This window comes from Salmo trutta, chromosome 18 (assembly GCF_901001165.1).
Source record: "Salmo trutta chromosome 18, fSalTru1.1, whole genome shotgun sequence".
Taxonomy (NCBI): domain Eukaryota; kingdom Metazoa; phylum Chordata; class Actinopteri; order Salmoniformes; family Salmonidae; genus Salmo; species Salmo trutta.
Genome location: NC_042974.1, coordinates 4,998,315 through 5,018,780, shown reverse-complemented (window position 1 = coordinate 5,018,780; position 20,466 = coordinate 4,998,315). Strand labels below are relative to the sequence as shown.

The 20,466-nt window shown below is 44.2% G+C and overlaps 1 protein-coding gene across 1 annotated transcript in view; it reads left to right on the top strand.

The window, feature by feature from the left end:
• LOC115153628 (protein eyes shut homolog) overlaps positions 1–20,466 on the top strand; it is a 220,383-nt gene that overhangs the window by 38,539 nt on the left and 161,378 nt on the right. The window contains exons 5-6 of the mRNA XM_029699265.1: positions 3,852–3,966; positions 8,498–8,657. Of these exons, the coding sequence (XP_029555125.1) occupies positions 8,576–8,657 (82 nt within the window). The 5' untranslated portion in view covers positions 3,852–3,966; positions 8,498–8,575. The remainder of the gene's footprint in view (positions 1–3,851; positions 3,967–8,497; positions 8,658–20,466) is intronic.

Genomic DNA, 20,466 nt, shown 5'->3' with positions numbered 1-20,466 from the left:
TAAATCATCCCCCGTTTGGCGAAGTTGGCTGTCTTTGTTAGGAAGAAATAGTATTCACACAGTTCGTAACGAGCCAGGCGGCCCAGACTGCTGCATGTACCCTGACTCTGTTGCAAGAGGTGACACATCTTCCCTAGTTAAAAGAAATTCATGTTAGCAGGCAATATTAACTAAATATGCAGGTTTAAAAATATATACTTGTGTATTGATTTTAAGAAATACATTGATGTTTATGGTTAGGTACACGTTGGAGCAACGACAGTCCTTTTTCGCGAATGCGCACCGCATCGATTATACGCAACGCAGGACAGGCTAGATAAACTAGTAATATCATCAACCATGTGTAGTTAACTAGTGATTATGATTGATTGATTGATTGTTTTTTATAAGATAAGTTTAATGCTAGCTAGCAACTTACCTTGGCTTCTTACTGCATTCGCATAACAGGCAGGCTCCTCGTGGAGTGCAATGTAAAGCAGGTGGTTAGAGCGTTGGACTAGTTAACCGTAAGGTTGCAAGATTGAATCCCCAAGCTGACAAGGTAAAAATCTGTCATTCTGCCCCTGAACAAGGCAGTTAACCCACCGTTACTAGGCCGTCATTGAAAATAAGAAAGAAAATCAAAAGCAAATCGGTGGCCAAAAATATCGATTTCCAATTGTTATGAAAACTTGAAATCGGCCCTAATTAATCGGCCATTCCGATTAATCAGTCGACCTCTACTTTGGATGGTGTGTCAATACACCCAGTCACTACAAAGAATCAGGCATCCTTCATAACTCGGTTGCCAGAGAGGAAGGAAACCGCCCATGGTGATTTCACCATGAGGCCAATGGTGATTTTAAAACAGTTAGAGTTTAATGGTTGTGATATGAGAAAACTGAGGATTGATCAACAGCATTGTAATTACTCCACAATACTAACCTAAATGACAGAGTGAAAAGAATGAAGCCTGTACAAAATACATATATTCAACATACTGTCACGCCCTGACCAGGGGAACTCTGCTATTTTGGTCAGGGTGTGGTATTTCTATGGTTTATTTTCTATGTTTTGTTATAGCCTTTCTTTGTGGTTTATTTCTATGTTGGGCTCGGGGGTGATTTCCAATCAGACAGCTGTCGCTAGTTATGTCTGATTGGGAATCACATTTAAGTTCCTTTCCCCCCACGATGTTTGTGGGTTGTTGTCTCTTTGTTTGAGCAAGTAACGTATCGGTATTTTTCTTGAATTTTGTGTACATGTTTAATTCCATGGTGTTGAATAAACATGTGTTCGCTCCCAGCTGCGTTTTGGTCCGCTTCCTCGTCACCTGGCAACGATCGTTACAGAACAACCCACCGAACCAGGACCAAGCAGCGGGAGGATAAGGAGCGCGAGAGATGGGCTCGCGAGGGGAAGGAGTTCTGGACCTGGGAGGAGATCATGTCGGGGAAAGGACCCTGGCGGAAGGATTCCCAGGTCGAGGAGGTGATGCCAGCCGGTGGAAGGAGTCGCAGGCGGCGGTCGAGGAGGCCCGGAAGACACCCCCAAGAAAATTTTTTGGGGGGGCTAATGGGGTGGTCCGGAAGGGCAGAGGAAGAGCCCAGACCACTGCTCTCGTGGGGGATAACGGCGAAGGAGGAGGCAGAGATGTGGCAGGTCCTGGAGGACCTGCGTAGGGACAGCGTGGAGGAAGAGCCTTGGGTGGCAGAGGTGCGCACGGTATCGCCAGTGCGCCTGCACAGCCCAGTGCGCTCTGTGCCAGCGCCCCACATTTGCCGGGCTAGGGGGAGTGTTCAGCGAGGACGTGTTGTGCCGGCTCAGCGCTCCTGGCCTCCGGTGCCCCTTCTCGGTCCGATGTATCCTGCGCCGAGGACGCGCACTGTGTCTCCGGTACGGCTGCACAGCCCAGTGCGTTCTGTGCCAGCGCTCCACACTTGCCAGGCTAACGTGGGCGTTGAGCCAGAACGGGTGATGTCAGCTGTGCACTCCAGACCTCCAGTGCGCCTCCTCGGTCCAGGATATCCGGCGCCGCTTATGCGCACTGTGTCGCCGGTGTGCGGTCACAGTCCAGCACGTCCTGTGCCAGCACCTCGCCCTTGCCGGGCGAATGTGGTGCGTGTCCACAGTCCAGTCCGGCCCATCCCTGCTCCCCGCACCAAGCCAGTGGTGTGTGTCCCCAGTCCTGTCCGGCCCATCCCTGCTCCCCGCACCAAGCCAGTGGTGCGTGTCCCCAGTCCTGTCCGGCCCGTCCCTGCTCCCCGCACCAGGTTGGTGGTGCGTGTCCACAGTCCTGTCCGGCCCATCCCTGCTCCCCGCACCAAGCCAGTGGTGTGTGTCCCCAGTCCAGTCCGGCCCGTCCCTGCTCCCCGCACCAAGCCAGTGGTGCGTGTCCCCAGTCCAGTCCGGCCCGTCCCTGCCCCCCGCACCAGGTTAGTGGTGCGTGTCCCCAGTCCTGTCCGGCCCATTCCTACTCCCCGCACCAAGCCAGTGGTGCGTGTCTCCAGTCCAGTCCGGCCCGTCCCTGCTCCCCGCACCAAGCCAGTGGTGCGTGTCCCCAGTCCAGTCCGGCCCGTCCCTGCTCCCCGCACCAGGTTGGTGGTGCGTGTCCCCAGGCCAGTCCGGCCCGTCCCTGCTCCCCGCACCAGGTTGGTGGTGCGTGTCCCCGGTCCTGTCCGGCCCGTCCCTGTTCCCCGCACCAGGCCCACGGCGCGTGTCCACAGTCCGGCACGGCCTGTGTCCGGTCCACCGGTGACCAGTCCTGTTCCGGTCGGCGGCTCCGCTCCGGAGCCTGAGCATGCCGCTCCACCGTGGTCCAGTCCGGGCCAGAGGGGTAGGGCTAGGGTGGAGGCAGGGGGAGAAACACGCCCGGGGCCAGAGCCTCCACCGAGGGTGAGGCGCCCACCCGGGTCCCCCCCCTAATAGACTTTAGGTTGGTGCGCCGGGAGTACGCACCGTTGGAGGGGGGGTACTGTCGCGCCCTGACCAGGGGAACTCTGCTATTTTGGTCAGGGTGTGGTATTTCTATGGTTTATTTTCTATGTTTTGTTATAGCCTTTCTTTGTGGTTTATTTCTATGTTGGGCTCGGGGGTGATTTCCAATCAGACAGCTGTCGCTAGTTATGTCTGATTGGGAATCACATTTAAGTTCCTTTCCCCCCACGATGTTTGTGGGTTGTTGTCTCTTTGTTTGAGCAAGTAACGTATCGGTATTTTTCTTGAATTTTGTGTACATGTTTAATTCCATGGTGTTGAATAAACATGTGTTCGCTCCCAGCTGCGTTTTGGTCCGCCTGCTCGTCACCAGGCGACGATCGTTACACATACATCCTGTTTGCAACAAGGAACTGAAGTAATACTGCAAAAAATGTGTCAAAGAAATTCACCTTTTGTTCTAAATTCAAAGCGTTATGTTTCTGGCAAATCCAACACCCACTGAGTATCACTCTTCATGTTTTCCAGAATGGTGGTGGCTGCATCATCTTATGGGTATGCTTACACATGTTATGCTATAGCCTACCCTGATAAAGGATGTTATATCTTACACATGTTACGGTATATCCTACCCTGATAAAGGCTCTTTGGCAGAAATGTTGGTCAAATAAATCCACAGCGAGGAGAGACGAGTGTGTGACTTTGTTTTTCAGCTCTACCACACCATGATCGTCTTGTCTGCATCTCCTCCTCTGTCCTTATTATTATCAGTGGTCTGGTCTACATATCATGCCAGGTGTTATTGATATTGATACGTCTGACAGCCAGTTGCTCTCCTCCTCTGTCCTTATTATTATCAGTGGTCTGGTCTACATATCATGCCAGGTGTTATTGATACGTCTGACAGCCAGTTGCTCTCCTCCTCTCCTCTGCAGGTGCCTGCCAGGGTTTTCCGGGAAGAGCTGTGAAGTGGTAATAGACTACTGCAGTCTGCTCAGTGTCAACTGTCTGCACCAGGGACTGTGTCTCAGCGTAATTGGTGGATATAATGTAAGTCAGCCAATAGGTGAGGCCTAATGAAATGTGGGAAAGGCAAAAAAAAAAGGTTTGATATGATGAGCCATAGTTTATTAGTGGGCTGCTTGGACAGGGGAGTGTTCTGCCCTCTACACATCAGAGAAAACACCCTGGGGCTATTAGGAATGTTTTACAATAGACTACAGTAACCATTAGTGTATAGACTTGACTGCGTTCCAAATGGCTCCCTAGTACCTATATAGTGCACTATTTTTGGCCATTTTGGCCTCGTCCTTTCCACTCCATGTTCAAAACAAGTGGCATGTTTTGTGTAGTGATTTAGTATGTCTAGTATAGGGGCACCTTGTACCTCACTTCAGGTTAGTGCACATTCGGGAGTTATTTTGTTTTCATAACACGAACAACCGATGAACACCACTATGGTATGCCAATGTCGGGTAATAAAACGACAGGCAAATGGTAGCCGTTAAAGGAATAGTGCGAGATTTTGGTAATGAAGCCTTTTTTACCCAGAGTCAGGTGAACTCATGGATTCCATTATTTTTGTCTGCATGCAGTATAAAGGAAGTTGGAGGTAGTTTTGCGAGCCGTTTCCAGTCACTGCGCTAACACTAGTTAGCAATGGCTCGTAAAACAACCTCAAACTTCCTTCATTGCCAAAATTGCACACTATCCCTTTAACACGCATCTATTTATTTATTTATTACATATTTAGAAGCTATCAGTTTCTCACTTTTCATTTCTATTATTTTTGCCACATGATTTATAAACTTGTTTTCTTGCCACTGTTTCAATATCGTTTTGCTGTCACATTCAATTTCAGCTGTACACTTTGAATAATGTGCCAAGCAGCCCATTTTATCGACTTGTTTCTAAGAATATTTACATTTGAGATAGTAGATGGCTATGTATTGATAATGTTATGTCAATATTTGTTTATTTAATGTATTATAGTGTTAAGTTCTAGATATGATGATAAAAGGTAAAACCTTCACAAAATATTGTATCTATTTATACACTGTTTAAAAAAAATAAAGGGAACACTTAAACAACACAATGTAACTCCAAGTCAATCACACTTCTGTGAAATCAAACTGTCCACTTAGGAAGCAACACTGATTGACAATACATTTCACATGCTGTTGTGCAAATGGAATAGACAACAGGTGGAAATTATAGGCAATTAGCAAGACACCCCCAATAAAGGAGTGGTTCTGCAGGTGGTGACCACAGACCACTTCTCAGTTCCTATGCTTCCTGGCTGATGTTTTGGTCACTTTTGAATGCTGGCGGTGCTTTCACTCTAGTGGTAGCATGAGACGGAGTCTACAACCCACACAAGTGGCTCAGGTAGTGCAGCTCATCCAGGATGGCACATCAATGCGAGCTGTGGCAAGAAGGTTCGCTGTGTCTGTCAGCGTAGTGTCCAGAGCATGGAGGCGCTACCAGGAGGCAGGCCAGTACATCAGGAGACGTGGAGGAGGCCGTAGGAGGGCAACAACCCAGCAGCAGGACCGCTACCTCCGCCTTTGTGCAAGGAGGAGCAGGAGGAGCACTGCCAGAGCCCTGCAAAATGACCTCCAGCAGGCCACAAATGTGCATGTGTCTGCTCAAACGGTCAGAAACAGACTCCATGAGGGTGGTATGAGGGCCCGACGTCCACAGGTGGGGGTTGTGCTTACAGCCCAACACCGTGCAGGACGTTTGGCATTTGCCAGAGAACACCAAGATTGGCAAATTCGCCACTGGCGCCCTGTGCTCTTCACAGATGAAAGCAGGTTCACACTGAGCACGTGACAGAGTCTGGAGACGCCGTGGAGAACGTTCTGCTGCCTGCAACATCCTCCAGCATGACCGGTTTGGCAGTGGGTTAGTCATGGTGGGGTGGCATTTCTTTGGGGGGCCGCACAGCCCTCCATGTGCTCGCCAGAGGTAGCCTGACTGCCATTAGGTACCGAGATGAGATCCTCAGACCCCTTGTGAGACCATATGCTGGTGCGGTTGGCCCTGGGTTCCTCCTAATGCAAGACAATGCTAGACCTCATGTGGCTGGAGTGTGTCAGCAGTTCCTGCAAGAGGAAGGCATTGATGCTATGGACTGGCCCGCCCGTTCCCCAGACCTGAATCCAATTGAGCACATCTGGGACATCATGTCTCGCTCCATCCACCAACGCCACGTTGCACCACAGACTGTCCAGGAGTTAGCGGATGCTTTAGTCCAGGTCTGAGAGGAGATCCCTCAGGAGACCATCCTCCACCTCATCAGGAGCATGCCCAGGCGTTGTAGGGAGGTCATACAGGCACGTGGAGGCCACATACACTACTGAGCCTCATTTTGACTTGTTTTAAGGACATTACATCAAAGTTGGATCAGCCTGTAGTGTAGTTTTCCACTTTAATTTTGAGTGTGACTCCAAATCCAGACCTCCATTGGTTGAAAAATTGGATTTCCATTGGTTATTTTTGTGTGATTTTGTTGTCAGCACATTCAACTATGTAAAGAAAAAAGTATTTAATAAGATTATTTCATTCATTCAGATCTAGGATGTGTTATTTTAGTGTTCCCTTTATTTTTTTGAGCGGTGTATTTTATTATATCGTCAACGCAAACTTGTCAATGTGGGGTTTAACTATCTACTGTCAAATGTAAATATTCTTAGAAACAAGTCGAGAAAATGGGCTGCTTGGCACATTATTCAAAGTGTACAGCTGAAATTGAATGTGACAGCAAAACGATATTGAAACAGTGGCAAGAAAACAAAGTATATTAATCATGTAGCACAAAATATAGATATTTAAATCTCCAAAACAGAAATCATAGCATGATTACAGGTTTCCTATGGGTGGTGATTAGGGGTTATCCATGGACATGAACATTGTTGATCATAGGTATTAAAGTATATCTATGTATCACACTTCCTAAATGTACAGACATCTGTTTTCTGAATCTATCCCATGGATTATACTCTAGTCTAATTTAAAGTAAAGGACATTCAATAAAATCTGCTTAGTCTAACGCTGTCATGATATAGATGATTGAGCATTTATTCTATCTGACTATTACATTGCTTATACATTACCATTTGTTTGCAGAAAATGTCAAATAAAAATAACACATTGAGCAAATGAGAGTATGATGCTAATGAGAGAGCCGTCGGTTAAAATCGGATTCTATGACGTCTTCTGAAGCCATAAAACCATTTCACAACCATAAAATACCCAAATTGTGCCCACTTCATCATAATCCTGCATCGGAAGGCACCTGAAACCAGGCTGTAATGCCCATGGCCTTTAGCTCCTAATTATCCCCCATCAGTCCTGGTCTGTTGCTTTAGATCATTTAGAAGACTCTGGGCCTGCATCCGAAATGCCACCCTATTCCCTATTCCCTTTTCCCTATTTACTGTATGGGCTCTGGTCCAAAATAGTGCACTATGTAGGGAATAGGGTGCCATTTGCTTCTGACTCTGAGCTGCAGGACTGTTTAAAGCTGCCTGTGTTGCTGTGTGTGGATTTCTCTTGCTCCAATCAGTGTCAGTCATAATCAAGACATTGACACTAGTCTGGCGTAATGAGCCGTCTCCTTTGCAATTTCTTGATCTGCTACCCCCTGGGGAAATGATGAGGTCGTTTTGTCAGGTCAATTTGGGCTGTTGTCCATTAGATGCGCTGACTGTGTCCTGAAGTTGCCCTCTTTATTCAGTGTAGACTGAAGAGGTACTGGCGTTCACGTCGTAGAACCAAATGAAACCTTCTAATTAGTAAGAACAGAGATACCGTACGCTACCCATCAGCACTTGGATCTGCTGTTAAATGAAACTTTAGTTAAATTAGTGTTGAGATGCACAATGTGAACCGGTCAACTCACTGCCATTGGAGGTTTCCCTGGTATGGATTTCATCAGGAAGTTGCCTTAGTGTAGAGGCATAGAGCTCACCAGTTAAGTCTTAAAAACAGAAATGAAACTTCAGCCATTCCTATGTGGGAAAGAATGGCGTTTTGGGGTCAACCCCAAAAATAAGGTCTGAGGTTAACACAGGCTTAGGAGAACTTATATGTTTTGTTCTATGAGATAATGTCAGTCAGTTAACATGACCTTTATGAGTTATGAAGCCTTTATGTGCTTATATATACTTAAAGTTCCACAAAAAGGTACGTTAGCTGATGAAGATTATTTCATAGAACAAACGTATAGGATCTCCTAAGCCTGTGATTACCACAGAACTTATTTTCAGAGTTTATAAAAAAAAACTCCAAAACCCCATTAACGAACTGGTGCGGAGTTAGCCACCATTTATGCCTACAAAAAGACCACATTACTATTGCTGTCTATTGGTAACCTGCATGACAGTATGTTGTGTAGAATGTACATTATTCCAAAAAACCTTATAATTGGCAGTAAAATATGCGATGCATACCACTGCAGTAGGAGTATACAGGATGTAGTCCAATAACAGACCTGGTTAGTATGGATTTCCAAGACCAGATTGGTGATTGTGTTTGTCTGCAGATCAATGATTACTGGTTCATCTCTTCCTCACAGTGTCTCTGTGCTCCTGGATGGATAGGGGAGTTCTGTCAGTATGGAGGGAACGCCTGCCTGATCTACCCAGACAGCTGTATGAATGGGGCCACCTGCATCACCTCAAGTCAACCTACGGCTCCCCCACAGTACAGATGTATCTGTAGCCCTGGTTACACAGGTAAGGGAAAGTGAAAGGTGGATACCTACCTAGTCAGTTATACAACTGAATGCCTTCAACTGAAATGTGTCTTCCACCTTTAACCCAACCCCTCTGAATCAAAGAGGTGCAGGAGTCATTTAACCCAACCCCTCTGAATCGGAGAGGTGCAGGAGTCATTTAACCCAACCCCTCTGAATCAAAGAGGTGCGGGGGGCTTAATCAACATCCAGTGGGTTAACTGCCTTGCTCAGGGGCAGAACGACAGGTCAGCTCGTGGATTCGATCCAGCAACCTTTCGGTTACTGGCTCAACGCTCTGACCACTAGGCTACCTGCCGCCTACTGCGTTAAGTATACACATGTTTGGTTGTTTTCACTGCAACTTCCTTGGTAGGTTGAGAAATACAAATTATACACTTCAGAGTTTTATGTAAAAGTCATTTTACTGTAGTGTTTATTTTGGAAAATATTTTGATACTCTATAAGGATGCACTATTTTCAGAGTATTGATCACTACATATAACTTTAAATATTAAGTTATTTTGCAGTTTTAAGAGAAACGTTTGTACATTGAAGTGCATATTGGATACTACTGGTCTTAGATCTGCAGTATCCTATCACACGTTTAATACAGTGTTTCTCCTCATGTGTTTGGATCTGCAGTATCCTATCACACGTTTAATACAGTGTTTCTCCTCATGTGTTTGGATCTGCAGTATCCTATCACACGTTTAATACAGTGTTTCTCCTCATGTGTTTGGATCTGCAGTATCCTATCACACGTTTAATACAGTGTTTCTTCCTCCTCTCCACATGCCATCTGCTGAATGTGTTGGAGGCCATAGTTCATGTTCTTCCCAAATTAATATTGTTGCCCTAAGACGTGTCATTCCCGTTATAAGGCGTGCCATTCCCGTTATAAGGCGTGCCATTCCCGTTATAAGGCGTGCCATTCCCGTTATAAGGCGTGCCATTCCCGTTATAAGGCGTGCCATTCCCGTTATAAGGCGTGCCATTCCCGTTATAAGGCGTGCCATTCCCGTTATAAGGCGTGCCATTCCCGTTATAAGGCGTGCCATTCCCGTTATAAGGCGTGTCATTCCCGTTATAAGGCGTGCCATTCCCGCTATAAGGCGTGTCATTCCCGTTATAAGGTGTGCCATTCCCGTTATAAGGCGTGCCATTCCCGTTATAAGGCGTGTCATTCCCGTTATAAGGCGTGTCATTCCCGTTATAAGGCGTGTCATTCCCGTTATAAGGCGTGTCATTCCCGTTATAAGGCGTGTCATTCCCGTTATAAGGCGTGTCATTCCCGTTATAAGACGTGTCATTCCCGTTATAAGGCGTGCCATTCCCGTTATAAGGCGTGTCATTCCCGTTATAAGGCGTGTCATTCCCATTGTTCATCTTTTCACAATGCCTCTCCAAGTGGATTATTCCATAATCTGCATTATTTTGTCTAAAATATGAAAGGCAGACGGAAGTTGCAGGACGTTTCTTCATTGAACCTGCCTACCAAGGAAAGCAACAAGATATTGTCTAATACATCAATACTATAAGCAGCAGCTATTGGAGTCATTTAACCACTTCTATCCACCCTAAAGGAAACACATTAACAAATATAGGTTCTCTTAGATATGATAAAAATGAAACAAATACTTTTTTTTTAAACAATTTTTAAGTCCAAAAGCGTAATCCTTGGGTTCGACCAAAAAAGTAATTAACTTTACAGAAATATTTCAATACAATTTTAGACTCATGTCATTTGATAGTTAATGATGCTCCTTGTTTATTCTAAACCTGTACAAAAAGCCGGATGCCATGAAAAGTCATTTTTCAATTTGTTTTAATCATCATACACTATTCATTTCTGGCTCCATTAATCAAATTCCAAATATTTTAGAATCTGTTGAAAAGAGTTTTTGAGGAATACTAGTAAACAAGTCTTTAGATTATAACTTTCATGTGTTTTCCTCTGGTGTTCAACAATCTTCTCGATATATGTTTAATTTGGAACCCAAAAGTAGAAATCAATTCAAATATCTAGTTCTCCATCATACATACAACAGCCTAAACCAAACCACAACCCCTCAGAAGAAACAAGTGGCTCTCTTCATTTCATGTCTTTCGTCTTTGGTCCCTCTCAATCCTGTCAGCAGAACCTCAGTCCCCATCTTAGCTGACACACTCACACCTGTCACTCCGATAAGTCCTTACATAGCATTACATGAGCTAGGGCTTTTTTTGTGCTGCGCCAGGCTCAAATATCTGTTGCCACTTGGCTAATGGAAAATTGTCTCTCACAATGTGGCAGCACCTCAGTGACTGATGGAACCCTTCACTCTGAGGTGTCCATGCCAAGTGGAACCCTATTCCCTATTTAGGGAACTACTTTTGACCAGGGCCAATAGGGCTCCTCCTGGTCATAAGTAATGTACTATGCAGGGAAAAGGCTGCAATTTGTGACACAGCCCTAGGCATCCAGGGATCCCTTTTTCGATGTGGAATAATGAAGCGTTGAAGCGGGCGGACTTTCAGAAGGCCCGTTTAATTTCAGAACCCGTCTCAAAGCCCCTCAGGACCAGTCTGTCTGGAGTAGATCAAACATTTCTGAGTGCATTGCTCAAGCCCCTGATATTTAAGTTTTTATTCAGACTAGAAAAATATGAACTTGCGGCCGATGGTATAAGCATTTATGAAATGCTCACGTACTGCAGATATACGGGTTATGAATGTGTCATAAGGTCCCTATGTAGGTACCCTTCGTATAAAGTGTTACCCTTTATTCTTAGGGAAACTGTACAGACATTGGAGGCATTTTTCACCTTGTATGGCTTTATGGTTTTTTCCCCCAGACGCATATCAAGGGTTTATTTTCTTTTTCCAGGCAGGCAGACAAGGTGCTGTCCAAAAGGCCATCACAAAATGCCAAGCACCTGATTGTAATCTGCCAAAAAATGTCCGGTGACATGCTGAAGAGACACTATGAAACTTTAGAAGGGCAGATTCCTCCGAGATAGGGCATGTGTCTCAAATGGCACTCTATTCCTTATATAGTGCACTACTTTTGATCAGAGCCCTATGGGTCCTGGTCAAAAGTAGTACACTATAAAGGGAATGTGGTGCCATTTGGGACGCAGATCATGCCTTTTGTTGTCCGTATCTTTCCCCTGCCTCGTTATATTTCCAATCAGTCTCCTAATTGAAATCACACAGCTATTGAAAAGCCAAGGAGTCCCAGAACACAAGTAATTCAGTCTTGTGGATTTAAAGAAGCTAATCTCCGCTCCGTATCCTGTCTCTTTTTATATGGCCCTTGAAACAACAGACTGTCTGACGAACTGCTAGGTTCTTCTCCAAGTGGAAGCAATCATTATGTAAAATCAAGGAGCAGGAGAATATTAGGGTTAATTGCTTTAAAACATCTAATAGGAATTCCAAAGAGGATTTAAGATACTTCCATTTGAGGTTAGCTAAAGGAGGTTTCAAAAGATATACATTTTAGGATGACTAAAGAAGTTTTTAAAATATACACATTTTAGGGTTACTAAAGGATTGAATATCATGTTTCTCTCTCTCTCTCTCTCTCTCTCTCTCTCTCTCTCTCTCTCTCTCTGCCCACAATATACAGTAGATGGTTGTACCACTGCTTCAATCACCGAACCAAAGTGGTTGTGGTTGTCAGTGTTCATATATCATCAATGTTAGAGCTTAGATTTTATTAGACAACTTCATGTGTTTGCCACCAACCCTTTTTTATTTACTTACTCTGAATGTTTATATTCTGCCCGCTTCCTGTTTCCTCATAAAAGGTAGATTTAGTGGCTTGTGATGTCTCCGGTAGTACTGCACTATTATCTTGAATAAAACACATCTCTACCGATGCATGCCGTACCTCTAAGCAAAGAAAGCAGACAATAAATGTAAAATGGCCGTAGTAAAATGCCCCCTTTCGTTGTTCCAGTGCTCACGTTTTAGTACATCACAGGCCAGTGCTCTACTGCAGACCGGCAGACAGACAGACAGACAGACACGTGCCTGTTGTAAACCTGTGTGTCTCTCCAATGGTATACAGGAAGGAAAACTGGAGCTATGGTAGAATCTCCAAAGACAAACCGAAAAGGCATCACATTAACTCTGGCTGAAAGAGTAGACCTAGCAGGCAACTGGTTGAAATTACGTTATTACAAACAGATCATGTAGTTGTTATGACATTCAACCAGTTTACAACCAGATAATCTGATTGTAATGACGTAAGGCCGGCCACATGCTTCAGGAAAACGTACTGTACAGCAGGGGAAGGCAGCTAGATTCAGCCACGGGCCGATTTTTGTTAGAGCAAATGGTTCTGGGGCTGAAAAATTATCATAACTAGAAAAGTACATTTCCTGAAGAAAATGTGGTGTGCTTTCTAGCTTGTGAATGATGATTTAATGTATAGGATAGCCTGAACATGTGAAGTTGGTTTGGCATCTCTAGCTTGAACGGTTCAAGAGTTACTGTTGTTGAGTTATTTTATGCAAATGTAGTTTACATTTACATTTTAGTCATTTAGCAGACGCTCTTATCCAGAGCGACTTACAGTAGTGAATGCATACATTTCATTTTTTTTTTTTTTCCTGTGCTGGCCCCCCGTGGGAATCGAACCCACAACCCTGGCGTTGCAAACACCATGCTCTACCAACTGAGCTACAGGGAAGGTCTCGGCCTAGTTTATGCAAATACAGTTGATAAACGTTAAGAATTGGAATTTTATGCACATTTATGCAAATGTATACATACAATGAACACAAATATAAACGCAACATGTAAAGTGTTGGTCCCACGTTTTATGATTGTCACATCTGCTCCCACTCTCCCCCCCCCGGCGCTTGAGGGCGCCAGGCTACCCTGCATCACGCACTCCTGCCATCTATTACACACACCTGTCTTCCCTCGTCACGCGCATCAGCAATATTGGACTCACCTGGACTCATTCATCACCTGTTTATTTCCTCCCCTATATTTGTCAGTTCCCTTGCTCTGTTCCCTGCTGCTGCATTAATTGATTTTTGTCTCTATTACTCGTTTGCTGACGCTGTTCCTGTCTCATTCCATGTCTGTTCTATATTAAATGTTTGACTCCCCATACCTGCTTCGTCTCTCCAGCGTCATGCTTGTGACAGAATGCAGCAGCCAACATACGACGCATCGGGGAGCACTGGCGTTCTGGTTGGTGGTGACTTCGGCTCTGGGTCGCCGCCGATGCAACCCGGGGGTGCCTAGCCAGCTCGTCGGGCTTCCACGCTCTAGCTGGCTCGAGAGGTTTCCTTGCCCCGGTTGGCTCGGATGGCGCCCATCCCACGTCGGGCCTCAGCCAGATCATCAGTTCTTGTTCGCCCATCCAGTCCAGGAGTTTTTTGTTGTTGTTGTTGGAAGCCCGTCGGGTTTCCACGCCCTGGCTGGCTCGATAGGTTTCCTCACCTTGGTTGGCTCGGCGGGTTTCCGTTCCACTTCACACTGCACCGGATCTTCGGGCTCCCTCTCTGCAGCAGGATCGACAGGCGTCTTACCTCAGTGTCACGACTTCCACCGAAGTCGTTTCCTCTCCTTGTTCGGGCGGTGTTCGGTGGTCGGCGTCACCGGTCTTCTAGCCATCGTCGATCCACTTTTCATTTTCCATTTGTTTTGTCTTGTTTTCTTACACACCTGGTTTCCATTTCCCTCATTAATTGTTGTGTATTTAACCCTCTGCTTCCCCCATGTCCTTGTGTGGAATTGTTTGTTTGTAAGGGCTTGTACTCTGTTACTGGTGCGCGTCGGGTTTTGTACCCATGTAGGTTCTTTTTGTATTGCCGTGGGTTTTGTATTAAACTGCTCCGGCTATTTCCTATTTCTGCTCTCCTGCGTCTGACTTCACTGCTACCAGTTCCGCAACCCTTACACTCAGCCAGATCGTCGGGCTTCCATGCCTTAGCCGGCTCGCCAGGCTCCACGCACCTGCCGGTTTGTTGGGCTTCCACGCCCCAACCGGCTTGCCTAGCGCCCATGTCTCGGCCTGTTCGCCCAGGTGGGACGCCGGGTGGCGCCACTAGGGGGGGGGGTACTGTCACGTCTGCTCCTGCTCTTCCCCCCCCCTGGCGCTTGAGGGCGCCAGGCTGCCCTGCATCACGCACTCCTGCCATCTATTATGCTCACCTGTCTTCCCTCGTCACGCGCATCAGCAATATTGGACTCACCTGGACTCATTCATCACATGTTTATTTCCTCCCCTATATTTGTCAGTTCCCTTGCTCTGTTCCCTGCTGCTGCATTAATTGTTTTTTTGTCTGTATTACTTGTTTGCTGACTTGCTTCGTCTCTCCAGCGTCATGCTTGTGACAATGAACTGAAATAAAAGATCCCATAAATGTTCCATACTCACAAAAAGCTTATTTCTCTAAAATGTTGTGCACAAATTTGTTTACATCCCTGTTATTGAGCTTTTCTCCTTTGCCAAGATAATCCATCCACCTGACAGGTGTGGCATATCAAGAAGCTGATTAAACAGCATGATCATTGCACAGGTGCACGTTGTTCTGGGGACAATAAAAGGCCACTCTAAACTGTGCAGTTTTGAGGGAGCGTGCAATTGGCATGCTGACTGCAGCAATGTCCACCAGAGCTGTTGACAGAGAATTTAATGTTGATTTCTCTACCATAAGCTTCGTTGTTTTAGAGAATTTGGGAGTACGCCCAACTGGCCTCACAACTGCAGACCACGTGTAACTATGCCAACCCAGGAACTCCACATCTGGCTTTTTCAACTGCGGGATCGATCGTCTGAGACCAGCCACCTGGACAGCTGGTGAAACTGTGGGTTTGCACAACTGAAGAATTTCTGCACAAACTGTCAGAAAGTGTCTCAGGGAAGCTCATCTGCGTGCTCGTCGAACTACAGTTCGGCAACGTAACCAACTTCAGTGGGCAAATGCTCACCTTCTGTGGCCACTGGCACGCTGGAGAAATGTGCTCTTCACGGATGAATCCTGGCTTCATCTGTACCGGGCAGATGGCAGACAGCGTGTATGGCACTGTGTGGGCGAGCGGTTTTCTGACGGCAATTTTGTGAACATTATATGAACAGTAACTCAGTAAAATCTTTGAAATTGTTGCATGTTGTGTTTATATTTTTGTTCAGTGTAGTTATAGTTGATAAAGATTTTAAAGAGTTTGAAGATGAATGTTTTGAAGTTGGTCATGAAGCATAACTGGCAAAGGAGCCATTTTAAAAAGCTACTTCTGTATACTTATGGTTCTCATTCATGTTATTTTACGCACATTTAAAATTGTTATAGTTCAGAACGTATACTGTACATAGTATAAAAAATCGCTAGACAGGCAATCTAAGTAGGGACAGTCTGAACATCTCAATGTTGGTTTGGAGTTGATTGCTTAAACGGTGAAAGAGGAGATGGGTCTAGATTCTAGAATCTTTCATTGTTTTACCATTCAAGTCTATGGACCTTTTTTTTGCCATTGAAATGCATTGGGAACTCATTAATATATTGTTGTAGTACAAAAAGTATAAATGCTATCACAAATATTTTTTCAATCACTGTTTTAAAGTTGGTTTGTGTTTTATAGATTAAATCGTTTAAGTGCTAGAATAAAATAAATATAATAATAATGTAGGAAATATTAAGTTGTGCTTTGCCTTCATCAACCACCTAATCATTTGTACACTGCAAATTGACCACAACTAAGCCCAAAAAGCCCTTCATTCCACTGGTTTTGTTCCGCGGGCCGCATGTTGCCGACCCATGCTGTACAGTAAGAAATGTATCATTAAGCAGAGGGCTTCTTTGGTGGTGGTGTTCTTTCTGAAAATACAATTTATCATTATTTTATAAATTTTTGCAAAGGTTTGCATAGTGTGTTGCTTTGGCCTTGGACGGTGCCCAAGAACTGTTGCTTTAGCCTTGGACAGTGCCCAAGAACTGCATTATATGAGCCAATTACTGACACCAGCCAAGTCCTCTCTGGGTATTTATGAGCTGGCTACATGGTGCAGGAGATCTGAGTTTTGAAGTGTGTCCCAAATGGCACCACATTCCCTTTATAGTGCACTACTTTTGACCAGGGCTCATAGGGCTCTAGTCAAAAGTAGTGCACTATATAGGGAATAGGGTGCCATTTTGGAACATAACATTGAACCTTGCTGTGCTCTCTCTCGCTATGATGCGTCAATGAAGAGCTGTGATCTACATGGACGCACACACACACACACACACACACACACACACACTAATCTCAGTTCTTAATGCTATTGTCTGGGTTCCTGGGTTCAAATACTATTTAAAATAATTTAAAATACTGTATCTGTGCTTGACTGGGCTTGCCTGCTGTGATGGAACCAACAGGAAAGTCTCAAAAGTACAAACCAAAACCCTGCATAACAGGCACTCCCACTCCAGGCAGGCTAAAGCAATTTTGAATATGTTGAATACTATTTGAACCCAGATCTGGTTAATGCCTCTTTCTCTCATTCATCTCAATATCCTTTACGTGCATGCTTTTCTGTGAGCGTTCCTACGCTAATGTATAAAGTTCATGGTACATTAGTAATTAAGTTTGCTCTGCAGAAAGATATAATCCTATCTTAATTGGTTTCCATTGCATATTTCATCTGCGATGCACACATCGTTATCCACTTCACCTAACCTGGAGCTTTAGAAATGGGAAATTAATCCCAATGTATAACAATGAAGTAATCACAAACATTCACCCTGAACCATTTCCAAGTTTATTCCTCATTGACGGTTCATGGTTTGCTACATGACCTTCGTGTTTCAGTATTTATGATATTTCATGAATACATTTTGAGATGGTTTTGAGGATTATTTACTTAACTAGGTAAATGCTCATAATGGGAATTTTTGAAATATTCAGGGGAGCATTACCATGCTTACTGAGAGAGATCCAGGCTGTATCACATCTGGCCGTGATTGGGAGTCCCATAGGGCGGCGCACAATTGGCCCAGCATCACCGGGGTTTGGCCGGTGTAGGCCGTCATTGTAAATAAGAATTTGTTCTGAACTGACTTGCCTAGTTAAATAAAAGTTAAATAAATATTGATTTGTTCTATACTGAAAAAAAATATAAACGCAACATGCAACAGTTTCAACTAATGTACTGAGTTACATTTCATATAAGGACTAAATGAATCAAATAAAAAGGAAATCAGTCAATTTAAATAAATTCATTACGTCCTAATCTATGGGTTTCACATGACTGGGCAGGGGCACAGCCATGGGTGGGCCTGGGAGGGCATTGGCCCACCCATTTGGGGGCCCGGACCTGCAAATCAGAATTAATTTTACCCCACAAAAGGGCTTTATTACAGACAGAAATACTCCTCAGTTTCATCAGCTGTACGGGCCCCTGGTCTCAGATGATCCCGTGGGTGAAGAAGCCGGATCTGGAGGCCCTGGGCTGAAGTGGTTACACATGGTCTGCGGTTGTGAGGCCAGTTAGATGTACTGCCAAATTCTCTAAAATTACGTTGGAGGTGGCTTATGGTAGAGAATTGAACATTCAATTCTCTGGCAACAGCTCTGGTGGATATTCCTGCAGTCCCTCAAAACTTGAGACATCTGTTGCGTTGTGTGAAGAAACTGCACATTTTGGAGTGGCATTATATTGTACCAAGCACAAGGTGCACCTGTGTAATGATCATGCTGTTTAATCAGCTTCTTGATATGCCACACCTGTCAGGTGGATGAAATATCTTGGCAAGGGAGAAATGCTCAATAACAGGGATGTAAACAAATTTGTGCACATTTGAGAGAAATAAGCTTTTTGTGAGTATGGAACATTTCTGGGATCTTTAATTTCAGTTCATGAAACATGGGACCAACACTTTACATTTTTAGTTCATATTTTTGTTAATTATATATTGACATCTCTCGTGGACAGACTAAGTAAACATTACGTGAGATTTTAGTTCTGGGTTAACCAAGATTTATATGGGACACAACATAGCCTAACACAACATACATTGTTATCCATATTAGGAATGGAAATGGGAAATTATTTCACTATTAGAATGGTATAAATAATATTTCTGATGAGTGTTTAGCGTTGATCTGTGTCAGGTCCTCCGTTAGGTGTGTCTGTAATCTCTATTTAAAGAGGGGTTAATGGCATACCCTTGTCAGGGATGACTGGAGGACTAAATGTGCAGTAGTAGCTCAACGCATCGTCATAAAAACTACATTCAAAGTTTGTTTTATTAAATTAGGACTTTCAAATGTCATGGTATATAATTTCTATGTAACTATGTCACAAGGATAATTTAATTAAAAATACGCTTTTTCTGGATAAAATAGACCTGCACAATGTTTGAAAACTAACGTCCATTCGGATATTTGAATATTCAAATAACCGTGCCCATTCCTAATCCATATGACATAATATTAACAGTACAAGACAGATAGACTGATACGTTCGTAGGAGCACATATTTCCTTCTGATACTACTCTGTACATTTCTCTCTACTTGACTTGTACGACCTGCATTTACTTCCATGTCCAATTATATTCCCATTTTACCGTTATGTTCCTTCATCTCAGGGGGCATCTCATCACTTTCTGCTTTTATCTGTCAACAGTAGTGAAATATATAGGGACCAGTGCCATTTGAGACACATCCCCAGGTTATATCCTGGCTTCTATATCAGCTACCCTCTCACTGTGACCTTTCAACGACCAGTTTACCTGACCTTTCAATGACCAGTTTACTTGACCTTTCAACCTGACCTTTCAATGACTAGTTTACCTGACTTTTTTATGACCAGTTTACTTGACCTTTCAACTTGACCTTTCAATGACCAGTTTACCTGACCTTTCAATAGCCAGTTTACATGACCTTTCAATGACCAGCTTACTTGACCTTTCAACCTGGCCTTTCAATAGCCAGTTTACATGACCTTTCAATAAGCAGTTTACATGACCTTTCAATGACCAGTTGACATGACCTTTCAATAAGCAGTTTACATGACCTTTCAATGACCAGTTTTACATGACCTTTCAATGACCAGTTTACTTGATTTTTCAACCTTACCTTTCAATAACCAGTTTACCTGACCTTTCAAAGACCAGTTTATCTGACCGACTCACATTCATCATCATCACCCCAACAGACCCATTCTTCTTCCTCTGTGGGTTTTAGCCTGGGAGCCAGCCTGTTTCTGCTCTCTCTCCACCTCCTTATGGATGACAAGCAGACTGCCACTCAGGCTAGGTTACTGCTGCACTGTCAGTTAAGGCAGCTGGACTGTACTGTAACATTCTTGGTTCTATTCTGTGTGGCTCTATTGAAGGCTACAGACGTTTTGGTGGAATGTGTTGTACAATACAACTGTATTTATCCAACTGTTACATCAGAAATGTGTCTTCTGCTCTGTTTATGACAAAAATAATGAAGAGTAGCAGAGAGTTGACTTAGTTGTTGGTAGAATTATTTCTCTGTTTTCGGTCAGTCTGGAATATGCATTCTCTCTCCCATGGTAAAAAAGAAATGCACACACTGAAATGCATTACTTAATAATCGGATGGGGAGTTCCTTTGCAGTAAACAAATATTTATGTCGGTTATTTCTTGAGTCATGTTTCATCTTCCATCCTCCATGAAGAATTACCCCTCCACCGGTTGAGAGTACTACCTGTATAATACATATAATACATTTCTTCTGACATATCTTTGCACATCGCTGTTGGGATGGATTTGTAGCTGCACAATGTGGCATTTATTTATATTTATATATATATATATATATACTGCTCAAAAAAATAAAGGGAACACTTAAA